Raw genomic sequence first — 17,460 nt, 5'->3', positions numbered from 1 at the left:
ATCATAATGACTTTGGCCTTTTTTTGTTCAGTGTTACACTTACTACAGACAGTGCATACATAAATGTGTTGTAAAATACTTTGGAATGTTGTTTTTATACACAGAACACACAAATACACGGTAACAAATACTGTATATTTAATTTTTCCCACAAAAACAATGTACTCAGTGTACATCCCAACCAACACGAAGTTGCACATACAGTGGTCTACATACAAAACAACAGAAGAATTTACTGCATACAGTTACAGTAAAAAAAAAAAATTATGATGCATCCTCTCTTCTGTTTCGGGCTGGCCACAGCACCTCATCCACATCACAAACAATGTTTTCCCTTGCCAAGCAGTGGGGGAAATATCGCCTAGCATGGCGAATCCAGCCATGAACAGCATCAACTGCTATATCTCCACATGCTCAACTCTTTGACCACATGGTCAACCAAAGTGGCTCGGATCTCATCAGAGATTACGGTCCTTGGCCTTCCTTATCCTCGTCCTTGTCCTCTTACTCTCACTCCTCTGGCTCTGACTCTTTTCCAATGTTGGCATCCATTGCTCCAAAACAGAAGAGCTCACCTGTTGCCCTTTCATGCTAAAGCTCTGATTGCTAATTGTAAACCTGTGTGACGGGTGTTTGCCCATGTGATGAGTCAGTGTGCATAGTAGGGCAATTAATTTTAGAGTTTTGAATAACAGTGTGTTCCTTGTGAAAACAAGAGATTTTCTTCATGAAAATTGTGCCAAATGCAGAAAATTGTGTGTAGTGATTTGAAAAAAGCATGTTGTAGAACTGCAATTTGAGTGTAAAGCAGGAATTGTGCTTGTAGTTTAGCAGAATTGGTTCAGGGGGTTGGTGCATGAGTTACATGTTGTGGTCATTGTGTCTCAAGTACCCGTATTTGTGTGTAAACAATCGAGAAAAACTGTAAATTATATTCGTCATATTTATGTTAAACAAGTACAGGTTTCCACTGAGATAAACACAGTTATGTATTATACATGGTGTGTGTGTGTGTGTGTGTGTGTGTGTGTGTGTGTGTGTGTGTGTGTGTAGGTATCCAGTACTGGACAGTCTGTACACACTCTGGGTTCGGCGTTTTTGAACATCATGTGGCCGTATGAACTGGTGAACAGGAAGTGGTTGCTTTATCCCACCAGTTTACACTCGGACCATCCACACACACACTGTACACACCACACACACCTCAACACACTTGGCCTGAAGGACAAACACCACACACACACTGAGGACCTGAAGGTAAGAGACTCGTCCGGTGTTTTACTGCAGGTTAGTGTTGAAACTGCTGAGTGATTTAATGATGATGATGATCTTCCAGGTGAGGAAGACTCGCTCTCATCCTGAGGAAGAGGAAACGACGCTGATCAAACACAACGTAAACGAGAACACACCCGCCGTTGCTGCTAACGAGAAACGCAAATCACTAAAACTGGTACATTTACTATCACACACACATCCTGTATCCGAGTGTTTCCTCACGTCCTCTAAACCCAAACCCTGTGTGTGTGTGTGTGTGTGTTACAGGACTGTGTGTTGGGTTCAGCAAGGTGTGTGGTGTTCCAGTGCACTCTACACAGTTTCTCTGGTTCTGCTGGATTCAAAATCAAAGCTCGTCTCTGGAACTCAACCTTCATAGAGGTAAGTTCATCTTCATCATCATCTTCATCATCACAATCTTTATTATCATGCATGTTCTGTATTATTGCTCTTGTGCTTATGTAGGAGTGTTTGATCGGTGTGTGTGTGTGTGTGTGTGTGTGTGTGTGTGTGTGTGTGTGTGTGTGTGTGTGTGTTAGGAGTTTTCGTCGGTCAGTGCAGTAGAGGTGATGGTGAGAGTGAACATCACTGTAAAATCCACCATTAAACACCTGGTACTGAGAGACACTGCTGCTGCACAGGTACACACACACACACACACACACAGTACAAACATACACACACCATACACATCATTGTCACACTGTGTGTGTGTGTGTGTGTAGGTCTCACTGATGGTGTATCCTGAGCTGAGTGTGTTAGATCAGTCATGGATTCCGTGGTGGATCATCCTCATCGCCGTCCTCGCTGGAGTGATGATCCTCGCCCTGCTCGTGTGTGTCCTGTGGAAGGTACAAACACACACACACACACACAGTATATACAAAACATAGACTTGTATTCATTATTATTATTATTATTTATGTATTTATGTTTATAATTATTACGTTTCTCATGTTTAATAATCCGTTTTTATTCAGATGTTTTTAATGAAACTTTTCTCTGATCTTTTACTGCTGATCTGTTTATTCTTCTCACATTGTTTATTCTTCATTTTCCTTTCTTGTGTTTGTGTGTGTGGTGGGGTGTATTGTATGATGTGTGTTTATATGGTGTGTGTATGATGTGCGTGTGTGTTGTACCATGTGTATGTATGATGTGTGTGTGTATGATGTGTATGGTGTGTGTGTGTGTGTATGATGTCTGTGTGTTGTGTGTGTGGTTTGTGTGTATGATGTTTGTATGATGTGCGTGATGGGGTGTATTATACGGTGTGGTGTGTATGATGTGTGTGTGTTGTACCGTGTGTGTGTATGATGTGTGTGTGTATGTATGATGTGTGTGTGTATGTATGATGTGTGTGTGTGTGTGTGTGTATGATGTGTATGTGTTGTACCATGTGTATGTATGATGTGTGTGTGTGTATGTATGATGTGTGTGTGTATGATGTGTATGGTGTGTGTGTGTGTGTGTTGTACCGTGTGTATGTATGATGTGTGTGTGTATGTATGATGTGTGTGTGTGTATGATGTATGTGTGTGTGTGGTGTGTATGATGTGTGTTTATATGGTGTGTGTATGTATGATGTGTGTGTATGATGTGTGTGTGTGTATGATGTATGTGTGTGTGGTGTGTATGATGTGTGTCTGTGTGTGTGTGGTGTGTATGATGTGTGTGTATGATGTGTGTGTGTATGATGTGTGTGTGTGTATGATGTGTGTGTGTATGGTGTGTGTGTGTGTGTGTGTGTGTTCAGTGTGGGTTCTTTAAGCGTTCTGAGCGGCGGGTTCATTATGATGCAGAGTTTTATCGAGCTCAGCTTCACCTCCAACCGTCTGATTCAGAGAAACACACTGACCTCTAAACTCCTCACACACTCGCCCACTCGCCTCCTCCTCCAGCCCACGGTACAGCATCAGCACCACCCAGCTCCACCCGGCACCCTGCATGAGGCTGTGTGAGGGTGTGTGTGATTTGTTCCTGGTTATTGGGGTGTGTTTAACAGAATAAACACTTTATAGAATCCGAAGTATTTGGACTCCTGATCACCCGTTTAGAATCATGAACCAATGAGAGTGAATTATTCTTTTATAGAGCTGCTGACAGTGGGCGTGGCCAAAATAACTATAACTCAGTAATCATAAGGGTGTCCACATACTTCTGGCCGTGTGCTGTTTGCGGTGTTTGGGGTGTTTGCGGTGTTTGGGGTGTTTGGGGTGTTTGCGGGGTTTGGGGTGTTTGCGGGTTTTGCGGGGTTTGCGGTGTTTGATGTGATGTTGGTTTGTTTTGCTTTGATACTACAGGGTGGGCCATTTATATGGATACACCTAAATAAAATGGGAATGGTTGGTGATATTAACTTCCTGTTTGTGGCACATTAGTATATGGGAGGGGGAAAACTTTTCAAGATGGGTGGTGACCATGGCGGCCATTTTGAAGTCGGCCATTTTGGATCCAACTTTAGTTTTTTCAATGGGAAGAGGGTCATGTGACACATCAAACTTATTGAGAATTTCACAAGAAAAACAATGGTCAAAGTGCTGCCCATTGTGTTGGATTGTCAATGCAACCCTCTTCTCCCACTCTTCACACACTGATAGCAACACTGCAGAAGAAATGCTAGCACAGGCTTCCAGTATCCGTAGTTTCAGGTGCTGCACATCTCGTATCTTCACAGCCAATCTTCACAGTATCTTAGACAATTGCCTTCAGATGACCCCAAAGATAAAAGTCTAAGGGGGTCAGATCGGGAGACCTTGGGGGCCATTCAACTGGCCCACGGCGACCAATCCACTTTCCAGGAAACTGTTCATCTAGGAATGCTCGGACCCGACACCCATTGCCCCCCCAAATTGTGTCTTTGCCCCCCCAAGCACAATGCAAGCAACGGCTATTTTTAAAATTATCTCTGAACCAATCACAAAAATGCATTTTGTTTTACAGTGTGAAGATATTTCCTTGCTTATTCCTGATTGGCTCTTTGAGTCATATAAAAATCGGCAGGCTGCCCCAAACAGTTCAGTTCGGTAGTATATGTTCTGTTAGTGTGAGCGAGAGGCAGGTATACTGGTAAACACTCTTCTGAGTTTAAACTGACTTCCACATGGTAATATTTGCTTAACTGTGGTTTTTCGTTGCTTTAATGTTACTTACCTCTTACATAGGTGTTGCTTAAATTATTTTATTAGCCGTTAGCGGTTAGGCTAATGAACTAATGGCAATTTAATTAAGGGGGCGTATTAAAATGAAATACAATTAGATCATCTTTTTTCTCCATTTACATAATCAACATGTATTTTTTAATCATTGGGTTTTAAGTTTAAGTTCGAAAACATGCATTTTTATTTCTTTACCTCATACATCACTTTAAGCCAGTATCAATAGCTTGGCTGTCATCATTCATGCACAAATCAAGCCTTGAATATATTTCTGGCTTCAAAAACATGACTATCAACATGCCCCCTCATTAGGTTTTACTGCCCCCCCAAGCAAAGCAGTCCAGAACCGGGGCTGTGGTGCACCATCTTGCTGGAAAAACTCAGGGAATGTGCCAGCTTCAGTGCATAAAGAGGGAAACACATCATCATACATTTCAAATATCCAGTGGCCTTGAGGTTTCCATTGATGAAGAATGGCCCCACTATCTTTGTACCCCATATACCACACCATACCATCAATTTTTGTGTTCCAACAGTCTTGGAGGGATCTATCCAATGTGGGTTAGTGTCAGACCAATAGCGGTGGTTTTGTTTGTTAACTTCACCATTCACATAAAAGTTTCCCTCACTGGATAGGGTTTAGATCAGAGCTCCTTGCAGAACAGTCAGCTGTTACTGACATACTGAAACAGGAACAGGTATTCCCCAAACTGTTATCATAGAGTGGTGTTGGTTCCTAATCCTGCTCTTTTGTTGTTTCAGTGTGGATTTTTCCGGAGGTCTCACTATGAGGACAGTGTTCCACAGTACCACGCTGTGAGGATCCCACGCCAGGAACGTTCCCACCCAAACACACAGCAGGAACCCTCCACCCCCAACGGCAAACAGTGGAGGACTCACTGGAACCACAGTACACGCTGATACACACACACACACACACACACACAGTACACACTGATACACACACACACACACACAGTACACACTGATACACACACATGTACATACACACACACACACACACACTGTAAATTGCACTTTTATTTGGTGTGTGAGGACTTAAGGGATCTGATACGTTGGTACCGTTACAGCTAACATGCTGGTTTTATTTAAACGTGTGTGTGTGTGTGTGTGTGTGTGTGTGTGTGTGTGTGTAGGAGGTTTGTACACGTTAGCGTTACTGTAAACACGATCTGCTCTAAACACCATTAAAGTACATTTTTCTGAATCATTTATAAGATCATGTTGACGACGCCGCATCTGTTCCTACCGTCCTGAACTGACTGGAGCTTCTAACAATCAAACGTTCAGATTTCTGTAAAATTACTCCTCACATCTGAGTGAGTTAGTTAAACTAGTTAACTTTATATTCTGATGATTAATACCCGGCTGAAACTGACTGAGTTGATCGGTTCATGTTAGCAGTAACCAGTTCATCATGCTAGTCAGTCTGGTCTGGTCTGATGTTCGGTTAGTTAGGTTAGTTCTAGCTGGTCAGACTGGAAAACTAACCAAACCAGCTAAGATCATCAAACCATCATAAGCTGGTTAAAGTTGTTTGTATCAGGGTGAATATTCACATTTAACTAGCGGCTTCACTCAGACCGTTTTACTTTGTCCTCATTAATACCGAAGTTTCATGTTTTCATCATCATCATCATCATCATCATCATCATCATTATTATTAATAATCTCACGTTACTGACCCGCCTCCCTGTAACATGAGAAACAAACAGCAGGTGACTGACTGACTGATGCAGCATTAGTGTCATTAATACAGACCTGAGTATGGAACCATCATCAGGAACCAGGCAGAGGAACCAGGCAGAAGAACCGCGCTGAGGAACCTTATAGAGGAACGTTATAGAGGAACCTCGTAGAGGAACCACGCTGAGGAACCTTATAGAGGAACTACGCTGAGGAACCTTATAAAGGAACCTTATAGAGGAACCTTATAGAGGAACCACGCTAAGGAATCTTATAGAGAAACTACGCTGAGGAACCTTATAGAGGAACCTTATAGAGGAACCTCATAGAGGAACCTTAGTAGCTTTCAGTTCAATAAAATTATTTGCCAGTTTCTTTAATTGGTTTAGAATTAATAATTAAAGATAATAAAAGTGCAATAATATGAAACTAAAATGAAACTTGGATTCATTTGAGCTTTTCTGGTGAATAAAATATAATAAAAATAATTCTTCACTCTCTAAAATCGTCACACTGATCTGATTTCAAATCGGCTAAAAATGATTCAGCTTAAAAAAAGGGTTAATTTTGTGTTCAGATGATTTTTACTGTTTATTGTGTGTAAATGGTGTAAAGTTTGAGGGAATTTCACTGTAAAATAAAAAGAACTTTATTAAAACTGATGTGTTCAGAGAAAGACTTGATTTTAATACAGAGATGTTAAAACATTCGATCTAATAAAGACTGAAAGTTTCAGTATAATTCTAATAATAATTCTAATAATAATGTGATTGTGTGGATCATGAAGTTAAATTCTGAGCATGATTATGATTATTGCTGGACAATCTGATATTAAAGCATGAAGGTTTAAGTCTTTTTATATTAGAAATAAATGAAACTATATAAAAAAATAAGTCTTATTTTTATTTTCATATTTTCTGAATATTCTCTTCACGCTGATTCACTTTAATCTGAGAGAATTTATCATCATTTGTTTGAATTTTACTTTAAAAGTGTAAAAACAAGAGAATTTTTTCTAAGAAGAATAAAAACAGTTTTTTCATAATCAGATTTAAGAGGATGAATCACTTTCTGCTCCGACTCGACTCATTTTTTATTCATTTGATTCACTTAAATGATTCTTCTCCCTGCATTATTACTGCTGCTCTTAGTTCGATTTATTATTTATATGATTTTTTTATTTATTATAATTCTGTGTTCATGAGATTTTTTGTGTTTTTATTGTGTTGAAACTTTCGGTTGATTTGAGTTTTTAAGTGAATTCTTCTTGTTTTGACTGTTTTTGAGTCTGTTTGCAGTTTAATTGTATTATTATGTCATTTGATTTGCATGATCAGCTGATATATTATTATTATTAAATTATCATTATTATTATTATTAAATTATTATTATTATTATTATTAATAAATTATCATTATTAGAATTAAATAGTTTTAAAAGTTTAGTTAAATTTACCACAGATGAATTTGATATTTAATCCAAAGACTTTATTACAGAAAATAAATCATTATAAACGTCATTAATTCTGTGATTGTTCTCATTAAACAGTTGATTCGCTCTCCAGAACACTGAGCTCAAATCACAGCAGCTTATTAAAACTCAAAACTTTCACTTAAAAAAACATTTAATTTTTATTTTCATGAGTGTTGCTGGAATATTACAAATATTGAAGTTTTGCTGCTGAGGTTCAGCGAAAGCTAAAGCTAATAAAGCCGTAAGGCGTAACAGCAGTTGTGTTAGAGTTTTAATCCTCACTTTATTCATCCGTTAATGGAGGAAGTGAATCAGTCTCCACAGATCCACAAAACATTTTAATCTGAGTAATAACGAGTGTTTATGTTCCTGTGGGAACCTAAATGCACCTCAGATTATCCTCCTAATGCTAAAACCAGAATTAGTTCAAGTCTCCACACACCTGAACCCCCAGTGTACAGGTGTATATAAGCTCTCAGATCTCAGCGCTCATCACCTTGTGGTGTTTGGCGTGTTCAGTGTGGTGTTGAGTTGGTTGTAGGATGGATGCGAGCATTTGGTTCCTGATGTTCGGTGTGGTTTTGGTGGCGGCTGGATCAGCTCAGTCCATCATGACAGAAGGAGAGACGACGCTGGAGGAGAACGTTCTCCAAACCCTGGTGAGATCAGAACTCTAAACTGCTGCTGAGGGCCTGTAAACCAGCCAGGGTTCAGGGTTAACTGGTTACTGGTTGCACACACAGAGACCCGATCTTATCACAGAGCATTTTATCACAGAAACACACATAACAGTGAGGTACAGATGTGCAACAGTGAGGTACAGATGTGCAACAGTGAGGTACTGACGTGTAACAGTGAGGTACAGACATGCAACAGTGAGGTACTGACGTGTAACAGTGAGGTACAGACGTGTAACAGTGAGGTGCAGACGTGCAACAGTGAGGTACTGACGTGCAACAGTGAGGTACGTGCAACAGTGAGGTACTGATGTGTAACAGTGAGGTACAGACGTGTAACAGTGAGGCACAGACGTGTAACAGTGAGGCACAGACGTATAACAGTGAGGCACAGACGTGTAACAGTGAGGCACAGACGTGTAACAGTGAGGCACTGACGTGCAACAGTGAGGTGCAGATGTGCAACAGTGAGGTACTGACGTGCAACAGTGAGGTACAGACGTGCAACAGACGTGTAACAGTAAGGTACAGACGTGCAACAGTGAGGTACAGACGTGCAACAGTGAGGTACAGACGTGCAACAGTGAGGTACAGATGTGTAACAGTGAGGTACTGACGTGTAACAGTGAGGTACAGATGTGTAACAGTGAGGTACTGACGTGCAACAGTGAGGTACTGACGTGTAACAGTGAGGTACAGACGTGTAACAGTGAGGTACTGACGTGTAACAGTGAGGTACAGATGTGTAACAGTGAGGTACTGACGTGCAACAGTGAGGTACAGATGTGTAACAGTGAGGTACTGACGTGTAACAGTGAGGTACAGATGTGTAACAGTGAGGTACTGACGTGCAACAGTGAGGTACTGACGTGTAACAGTGAGGTACAGATGTGTAACAGTGAGGTACTGATGTGCAACAGTGAGGTACTAACGTGTAACAGTGAGGTACAGACGTGTAACAGTGAGGTACAGACGTTTAACAGTGAGGTACAGACGTGTGTTGTGTGTTGTAGGTGAATGAGGAGCAGGACGATGATGTGAATGATGATCGTTTCCTGAAAATGGCACTTCATTCATTACTGCACAGTGTTCAGAGACACGCCCGCAACCCCTCAGTCCTGCACCAACCACAACGGTACAACTACTGTATGCAATAAACACTGTACACTACACACTCTACACTACACACTGTACAACTACACACTGTACATTACACACTGTACACTACACTACACACTGTACATTACACACTGTACATTACACACTGTACACTACACACTGTACACTACACACTGTACAACTACACACTGTACATTACACACTGTACACTACACTACACACTGTACAACTACACACTGTACATTACACACTGTACAACTACACACTGTACACTACACTACACACTGTACAACTACACACTGTACATTACACACTCTACACTACACTACACACTCTACACTACACACTGTACACTACACTACACACTGTACACTACACACTGTACAACTACACACTGTACATTACACACTGTACATTACACTACACACTGTACACTACACACTGTACACTACACACTCTACACTACACACTCTACACTACACACTGTACACTACACTACACACTGTACACTACACACTGTACAACTACACACTGTACATTACACACTGTACATTACACTACACACTAAACTCATTTAGAAATAAGAGCATTTGTTATTTACATTTTGATAAATGATAATAAATAATGAATAAATAATTTTATTGATGTTCAGATTTTCATCGAGTGTTGTATTAATGGTTTAGACGTGTAAAGCAGCTGTGCAGTATTTTATTGCAGTGTTTATTTCATAGTTATAATTGTTTAATAAACTGAAATGATGAAAGAAGAAAATAAATGTTTATTTTTCTTGATTTAAAAACCGGGTGACGCAGTGAGGCTCAGATTCAGTGTGTTCATGGTTCTGAAGACCTGGTTTATATAGAGATATGTTATGAGATATATATGATATGTTTATATGTTTATTTATGATTTATTTATGATTTATTTATGATATTTCTGTGTCTTCGTGCAGGTTTGGCCGCGGTTCTCGCTCTGATTTACCCCCGGAGGAGAGAATCCACTCCCGGGACTGGGAGGCCGTTCCTGGACAGATCTGGAGTATGGCGGTGCCACAGAGATTTGGCAAAAAATAGCTGAGAAACATCAGATTCATTATTATATAAATATATAATCATTATTATTATTATAATCATTTATCATTTATTCTTCTCTTCATTTAGATGAACAACAAAGTGTTAAACTGGTCTGAGCTGATTATCGTTACTCAGACTGTAGAAATGATTCTGATGAATAATATTTAATATTTAAGCTGTAAATAAGAATCGTTCTGAGTTTAATTTTCTGTGAGTAAATAAAATAATAAAACTGCAGCAGCTTTCAGTCACTTTCTCACTGATAAATGAACCCCCAGTTACACACACACACACACACACACACACACACACACACACACACTGATTATGGATAATGTACTCTGTGACATCACACACTGTTACCATGGATACGGATCATGTGAGGTCAGATTCGCTGGTGTGGATCTGATTAATTAATCACATTTATTAGCGGTGAGAGTCAATCAGAGGATCAACCAGGACCATCGGGTTCAACTTAACACCCGATTTAACACCCGACACGCCCACATTTTATTTATTCAGTATTAAAGTTATAGAGAGATTATTAACACCCATTCAAACACAAACCATCAAAAACCAACAATAACCAAAAGAATCCAGAATAATCCTCATAAAGAGAGACCTTCAGCTCTTCTACAGAACTCAGATTTCAGTAAAAGTTGGGACGTTTATTAAAAAGCAGTAAAAGAAGAATGTGTGACATGTTTCATTATAATTAATCTTTATTTAACTGATAAAAGTAGAAAGAAAAGATTTATAATGTTTCACTGATCAACTTCACTGTGGTTTATAAATAAAAACAGGTTTAGAATTTGATGCTCTAACAGTCTCCAAACATCCACAAATATTAAAGTTCCAGAGATCTGAAGCAGCTCAGTGAAGCCAAACTGAGAATAAAAGAGTCAAAATCTGTAAATTTGTGAAATCTTATGCATGTTTTTATTTTCATGTTTCTTTTATAAAGCTGGAATTACTGAAATATAGATACAAATAAAAATAAAAATTAAAATATAAATGTAATCAGATTAGGATTAATGTTTTGAATGTACTGATATTTAATCTGTGAGAATCACCAGGTGACTGATAGATAAAGCAGCCAATAGGAAGCCAGTCTGTGTGTGTGTGTGTGTGTGTGTGTGTGTGTGTGTGTGTGTGTGTGTGTGTGTGTGTGTGTGTGTGTGTGTGTGTGTACTGCAGCGCTGTAGAGGAGAGGCTGAGCAGCTGCAGTACAGAGGAACTGAAGATTCAGGATGAAGGAAGAATTTCTGTAACGAACTAAAAGAAGATTTAATAAACCATCATTATCTTCATCATCCTCATCATCCTCTGCCTCTGATTCTCCTCCTCATCCTCAGTTTGTCCTCCAGACCTTCGTATCTTCAGGATGGACGGATCACCACGAAAAATTCAGTTCAGCGTTCCTCTGCTCGACTCTCACCTGGATCCTGAAGCTGCAGAACAGGTGTGTGTGTGTGAGTGTGAGTGTGAGTGTGTGTGTGTGTGTGTGTGTGAGTGTGTGTGAGTGTGTATGTGTGTGAGTATGTGAGTTCTATGTTGTGAGTCCAGGGCTTTACATTTTGTCACTCAGTGTTTTCAGAGCAGAGTTTTGTCGTGATGTTCTTGTGAGGTTCTTGTGATGTTCTCGTGAGATTCTCTGTAGGGTTCTTATGGATGGTTAGTGTTAGAACTCATCAGGACACTGGAATCATACACACTGCATTTGGAACACAGCCCTCTAATATTAGAATCCGAGCCTTTCAGTTCCTGCCAAAACAGTACAAAAGTCTTACTGATCAACCACGCATACGTGTGTAAGTGTGTGTTTATGAGTGTCTATGTGTGTGTAAATGTGTGTGTGTGTGTGTGTGTGTGTTTATGAGTGTCTATGTCTGTGTAAATGTGTGTGTGTGTGTGTTTATGAGTGTCTATGTCTGTGTAAATGTGTGTGTGGGCCGATGAACAGACTCTCTGTAGGATGAGCGGAATGAGACCAAATATGTGTGTGTGTGTGGGGGGGGGGGGGGGGGGTGCAGTGTCTCTGAACACACTGTTAAACGGGACAGTGGGTCCCATCATCACGTTACCCGTGTTCTTCTCATGTTCTTGGGTTCTCATGTTAGGGTAACCCTAACCCTAACCCTAACCCTATGTTCTTGACGTGTTCCTCTTGGCGTGTTTGTTCCAGATCAGGAGGAGAAGACCGACTCCTGCCACGCTGGTGGCCTCCAGTGATCAATCATCTCCAGGTACTTTTTATTTCTCCTTATCAGAACTCTCTAAAAGCACTACAGTAGTTCTTCCTCCTGGTCCAGTTGATGTTTGCTGTGTGTCAGTGTGACACTGCTTCCGTGGTTCAGTTCCACTCATCAGCAGGTGAACAGGTGAACAGGTAAAAGGGGCGTGGTCAAGATACAGCTCACCTTCCAGTTACCCCAAACACCAACGAGACAAAACGAGGCTGAGAGGATCATAAAGTTTCCACAGCAAACCTCACTGCACCTTCCTCCACACCAGCAATCCACAGTCCACACGGAGAGTCGCCCTCTGGTGGCTCAGTGGCGTAAACACATGAGCTTCAGGAGGTCAGAAGTTTACATACAGATTAATGTCGATTATTGTTTCCTGAAAATCTGCTGGGTCAAAAATATACAGACACCAACTCATTTCACATTCATACACACACACACACACACACACACACACACACACACATGTACACACACACTCATTACTTTTTTATGTTATCAGTGTGTGTGTGTGTGTGTGTGTGTGTGTGTTGACACACTTTTCACTCACAGTCTCTAAGGGATGGTGCAGTTGCTAGGCAACAGGATGTCCCGTCCTAGAAAAAGTTGGAGATGTTTTATGAGGAATTTGGCTGCAATTTTATTGTTTTGTTGTTGTTTTTTTTTTTTTTTTGTGGTTGTGCCCTGATGATGACCCCCCCCCCCCCCCCCCCCCCCCCCCCCCCCCCCCCCCCCCAACACACCAGTAGTTCATTATTTATTATAAAGACAGGAGGGAAGCGGTTCCACTGTTCTAGGTTCTGATTGGATCTGCTCGAGCAGAGATCAGACGTTCAGATCTGAACTGTTTTTTTACATTGTGCTAACACAAACGCTATCCTGTCTAGCTAACAGCTAATTAACCCTGTTTTAATATTATAGACACAGTTTTATCCTAAATGACTGAGTGTGTGTTTGATGTTTATATATGATTTAACATATCATAATGAATAATGCTGTATAAATGTTTTTGTCTTTATGTGCAGAAATAGATGAAGATCGACTCCCCAACCAACTCTACAAGGTAAATCTATACATACATCTATCTATATACGCCTCCCTCCACACACACACCCACCACACACACCCACCCACCACACACCCACCCACCACACACCCACCCACCACACACCAACCACACACCCACACACACACCCACACACACACCCACACACACACCCACCACACACACCCACCCACCAACCACACACCAACCACACACCCACACACACACCCACACACACACCCACACACACACCCCCACCACACACACCCACCCACCACACACCAACCACCCACCAACCACACACCCACACACACACCCACACACACACCCACCACACACACACACCCACCACACACCCACCCACCACACACCCACCCACCACACACCAACCACACACCAACCACACACCCACACACACCCACACACACACCCACACACACACCCACCTCACACCCACCAGACACACACACACACACACCAACCACACACCCACACCCACACACCTCACACCCACCCCACACCCACCACCCACCACCCACCACACACCCACCACCCACCACCCCCCACACACCAACCACACACCCACACACACACCCACCACACACCCACACACACACCAACCACACACCCACACCCACACACCTCACACCCACCCCACACCCACCACCCACCACCCACCACACACACCCACCCACCACCACACACACCCACCCACCACACACCAACCACACACCCACCTCACACCCACCACACACCCACACACACACCCACCACACACACCCACCCACCACACACCCACCCACCACACACCAACCACACACCCACACACACACCCACCACACACCCACACACACACCCACCTCACACCCACCAGACACACACACACACACACACACCAACCACACACCCACACCCACACACCTCACACCCACCCCACACCCACCACCCACCACACACACCCACCCACCACCACACACACCCACCCACCACACACACCCACCCCACACCCACCACACACACCCACCCACCACACACCAACCAACCACACACCAACCACACACCCACACATACACACACACCACACACACACACACACACACCAACCACACACCCACCTCACACCCACCCACCACACACCAACCACACACCCACACATACACACACACCCTCCACACACACACACCCACCCACCACACATCCACCACACACCCACACACAGCCACCCCACCCCACACCAACCACACACCCACCCATACACACCAACCACACACCCACACACACCACACACACACACCAACCACACACCCACCTCACACCCACCCACCACACACACCCTCCACACACACACACCCACCCACCCACCAAACACCAACCACACACCCACCCACCCACCAAACACCAACCACACACCCACCTCACACCCACCCACCACACACACCCTCCACACACACACACCCACCCACCCACCAAACACCAACCACACACCCACCCACCCACCAAACACCAACCACACACCCACACATACACACACACACACCAACCACACACCCACCCCACACCCACCACACACCCACACATACACACACACACCACACACACACACACACCAACCACACACCCACCTCACACCCACCCACCACACACCCACACATACACACACATCACACACCACACACCCACCACAAACAGCTGATTCACCACACAGCACAGTTCTAATGTTGAGATCTACTGATCAGAACATTATTGGGTTTAGTACTAAGCCTTGAGGGACTCCTTCATAATTACTTCCTCTACATGATGACATTTATACAGCGATTGTTTGATGTCCTTGTTTCCATGGCAGCAAGCTTTGCTGAATTCACCTGGTCAGAAGCGGAGAGGAGTGAAGGGAACACCAACCATGAAGGGTAAAAGCATGTTCAGTATTAATAACCAGAATGAGCAGAAACCTTCTGATTGGCTGGACAGTGTTGGAGTTTTATTGTGCTGCTATTTTATTGGACACTGAGTGAGGTCACATGTTTCGTGTTTGAAGAGTTACAGTTCCTGGTTGAACATCATCTGAACCAGCATCACCAGCATCCCGCCGCGGCAGACGAATCATCAGAAAGCTGTTTATCTGACACGGGCGGAGACGCCGCCGCCCCAGAGCATCATGGGAGTTCCACAGAGACGGCGGAGGAGTTTGAGAAACTGTGCTGTCAGATGGAGGGTGAGGGGTTAGGGTTAGTGTTCTGTTCGTCTGTTAGACAGTTACGTTTATTTAATGTTTTTATCATTTCTGTCTGACAGAATTCTCCAGAGAACATTCATCAGAAGCAGCTGAGATCGAATCCCGTTTCTCTCAGGAAAAATCTGATCTTCAGACCACAGAACCTCACACACATACAGGTAAACACACAGCATGCTAATCTACACCATGAACAAACTGTGGTTATGGTGCTAAACTATGTTAGATCTGATCATATTAAATATTATAAGTCCTGTTATAAATATGAGCTAATTTATTAGTAATTAACCAGCTGACATCATCAGGTCCAAAATTATTAGCATCTCTGATGAAAACAAAATAAAAAACTGGCTGCTGTAACAGCACCCCCTGGTGACTGGTTGGTGTATTATTAAGAGTAGTGGATGATTACAGAGAGTGTAGTGTGTTCCTCCAGCTGTAAGAATCCACCACGGTTCATTTCCAGTGTTTGTTTGTTTAAGATTGTTTAATACAATGAGGTTCGGGTTAGAATTAAGGTTTAGGGTTAGAGTTTAGATTAGGGTTTAGATAGGGTTAGATAGAGGTCTGTAATAACACTGAGTGTTAATCTTTAAATATTTTTTTAAATCTGAAATATTGTTGTTGTTTTTTGCAGGTCAGAGGTCATCAGTTCCATCAGGATCAGATCAGCAGCACTGAGAGAAAATTAATCACAACGATCGATCAGAATCAGCACATAGACAATCTAATCAATCTAATCACAGATTTAATATTTAATATTAATTCTACAGGGTTCGTGTGAATTAACGTTCACTAATAATTACACACGCTTTACTCACACTGTTCTCCCTCACAGTCCTAAAATCTACTGATGTCACACACTCATGTTTAGCAGTGTAAGATTATAGATGATAAACATAAGTAAAATGACGTTTTCAAAATGTTTTTGTAGATTCTCTAAACTTATTTCTGTTGTGTTAGCTGTATGAGCTAGCTACACATGCTAACACTGCTAATCACGTCTTTAATGAAGCTTTAATTAGTGTGACCATACACATCCGGCCGGGATTTCTGAAAGACCAAATTATTTGTGATTTTATCTTTAAATCTCGACTTCTCTTAAAAATCCCCAAACAAAAATAAAAATTCACACATTACAGAATAAATCAGTGTTTTTGTCTTGGTCGGGATCCTCGGGAAGCAGAATCACGACCTACAAATTGTTAAATAAAGGTTCCAGTTTAGCAAAACACAAAAGTGCAGCTAAAGGAAAGAGATCAGCAGGTAAAGATCAGCAGGTAAAGATCAGCTACAGGTGAGAGATCAGCAGGTAAAGATCAGCTACAGGTGAGAGATCAGCAGGTAAAGATCAGCTAGAGGAGAGAGATCAGCAGGTAAAGATCAGCAGGTAAAGATCAGCTATAGGAGAGAGATCAGCAGGTAAAGATCAGCTATAGGTGAGAGATCAGCAGGTA

At 42.1% G+C, this 17,460-nt stretch overlaps 3 protein-coding genes across 5 annotated transcripts in view; all 3 read left to right on the top strand.

Annotated features, from left to right (window-relative positions):
• The window catches only part of itga7 (integrin, alpha 7), a 21,375-nt gene extending 15,702 nt beyond the window's left edge, over positions 1-5,673 (top strand). For 2 of the 3 annotated variants that reach the window (XM_062986191.1, XM_062986193.1), the window contains 6 exons: positions 1,054-1,257; positions 1,337-1,450; positions 1,543-1,656; positions 1,815-1,916; positions 2,001-2,126; positions 5,196-5,673. In XM_062986191.1, coding sequence (XP_062842261.1) covers positions 1,054-1,257; positions 1,337-1,450; positions 1,543-1,656; positions 1,815-1,916; positions 2,001-2,126; positions 5,196-5,354 — 819 coding nt within the window. In that variant the 3' untranslated portion in view covers positions 5,355-5,673. Of the gene's footprint in view, positions 1-1,053; positions 1,258-1,336; positions 1,451-1,542; positions 1,657-1,814; positions 1,917-2,000; positions 2,127-3,031; positions 3,183-5,195 lie in introns of all 3 variants that reach the window. The other variant, XM_062986192.1, reaches the window with a different exon arrangement.
• A 2,482-nt stretch (positions 5,674-8,155) lies between these two features.
• npffl (neuropeptide FF-amide peptide precursor like) lies at positions 8,156-10,482 on the top strand. The gene is made up of 3 exons (XM_062987114.1): positions 8,156-8,272; positions 9,304-9,425; positions 10,362-10,482. The coding sequence occupies exons 1-3, from the start codon at positions 8,156-8,158 to the stop codon at positions 10,480-10,482; spliced, it is 360 nt and encodes a 119-aa protein (XP_062843184.1).
• A 1,286-nt stretch (positions 10,483-11,768) lies between these two features.
• Positions 11,769-17,151, top strand: LOC134301965 (protein phosphatase 1 regulatory subunit 1A-like). Its single transcript, XM_062986906.1, has 7 exons — positions 11,769-11,944; positions 12,668-12,728; positions 13,754-13,791; positions 15,617-15,680; positions 15,809-15,985; positions 16,066-16,164; positions 16,641-17,151. The coding sequence occupies exons 1-7, from the start codon at positions 11,867-11,869 to the stop codon at positions 16,682-16,684; spliced, it is 561 nt and encodes a 186-aa protein (XP_062842976.1). The 5' UTR covers positions 11,769-11,866; the 3' UTR covers positions 16,685-17,151.
• Positions 17,152-17,460: the final 309 nt, after the last annotated feature.

The sequence above is a fragment of the Trichomycterus rosablanca genome, chromosome 24 (genome assembly GCF_030014385.1).
Source record: "Trichomycterus rosablanca isolate fTriRos1 chromosome 24, fTriRos1.hap1, whole genome shotgun sequence".
NCBI lineage: Eukaryota > Metazoa > Chordata > Actinopteri > Siluriformes > Trichomycteridae > Trichomycterus > Trichomycterus rosablanca.
Note: the sequence above shows the minus strand (reverse complement) of the source record. Positions and strands in the feature narration are given on the sequence as shown.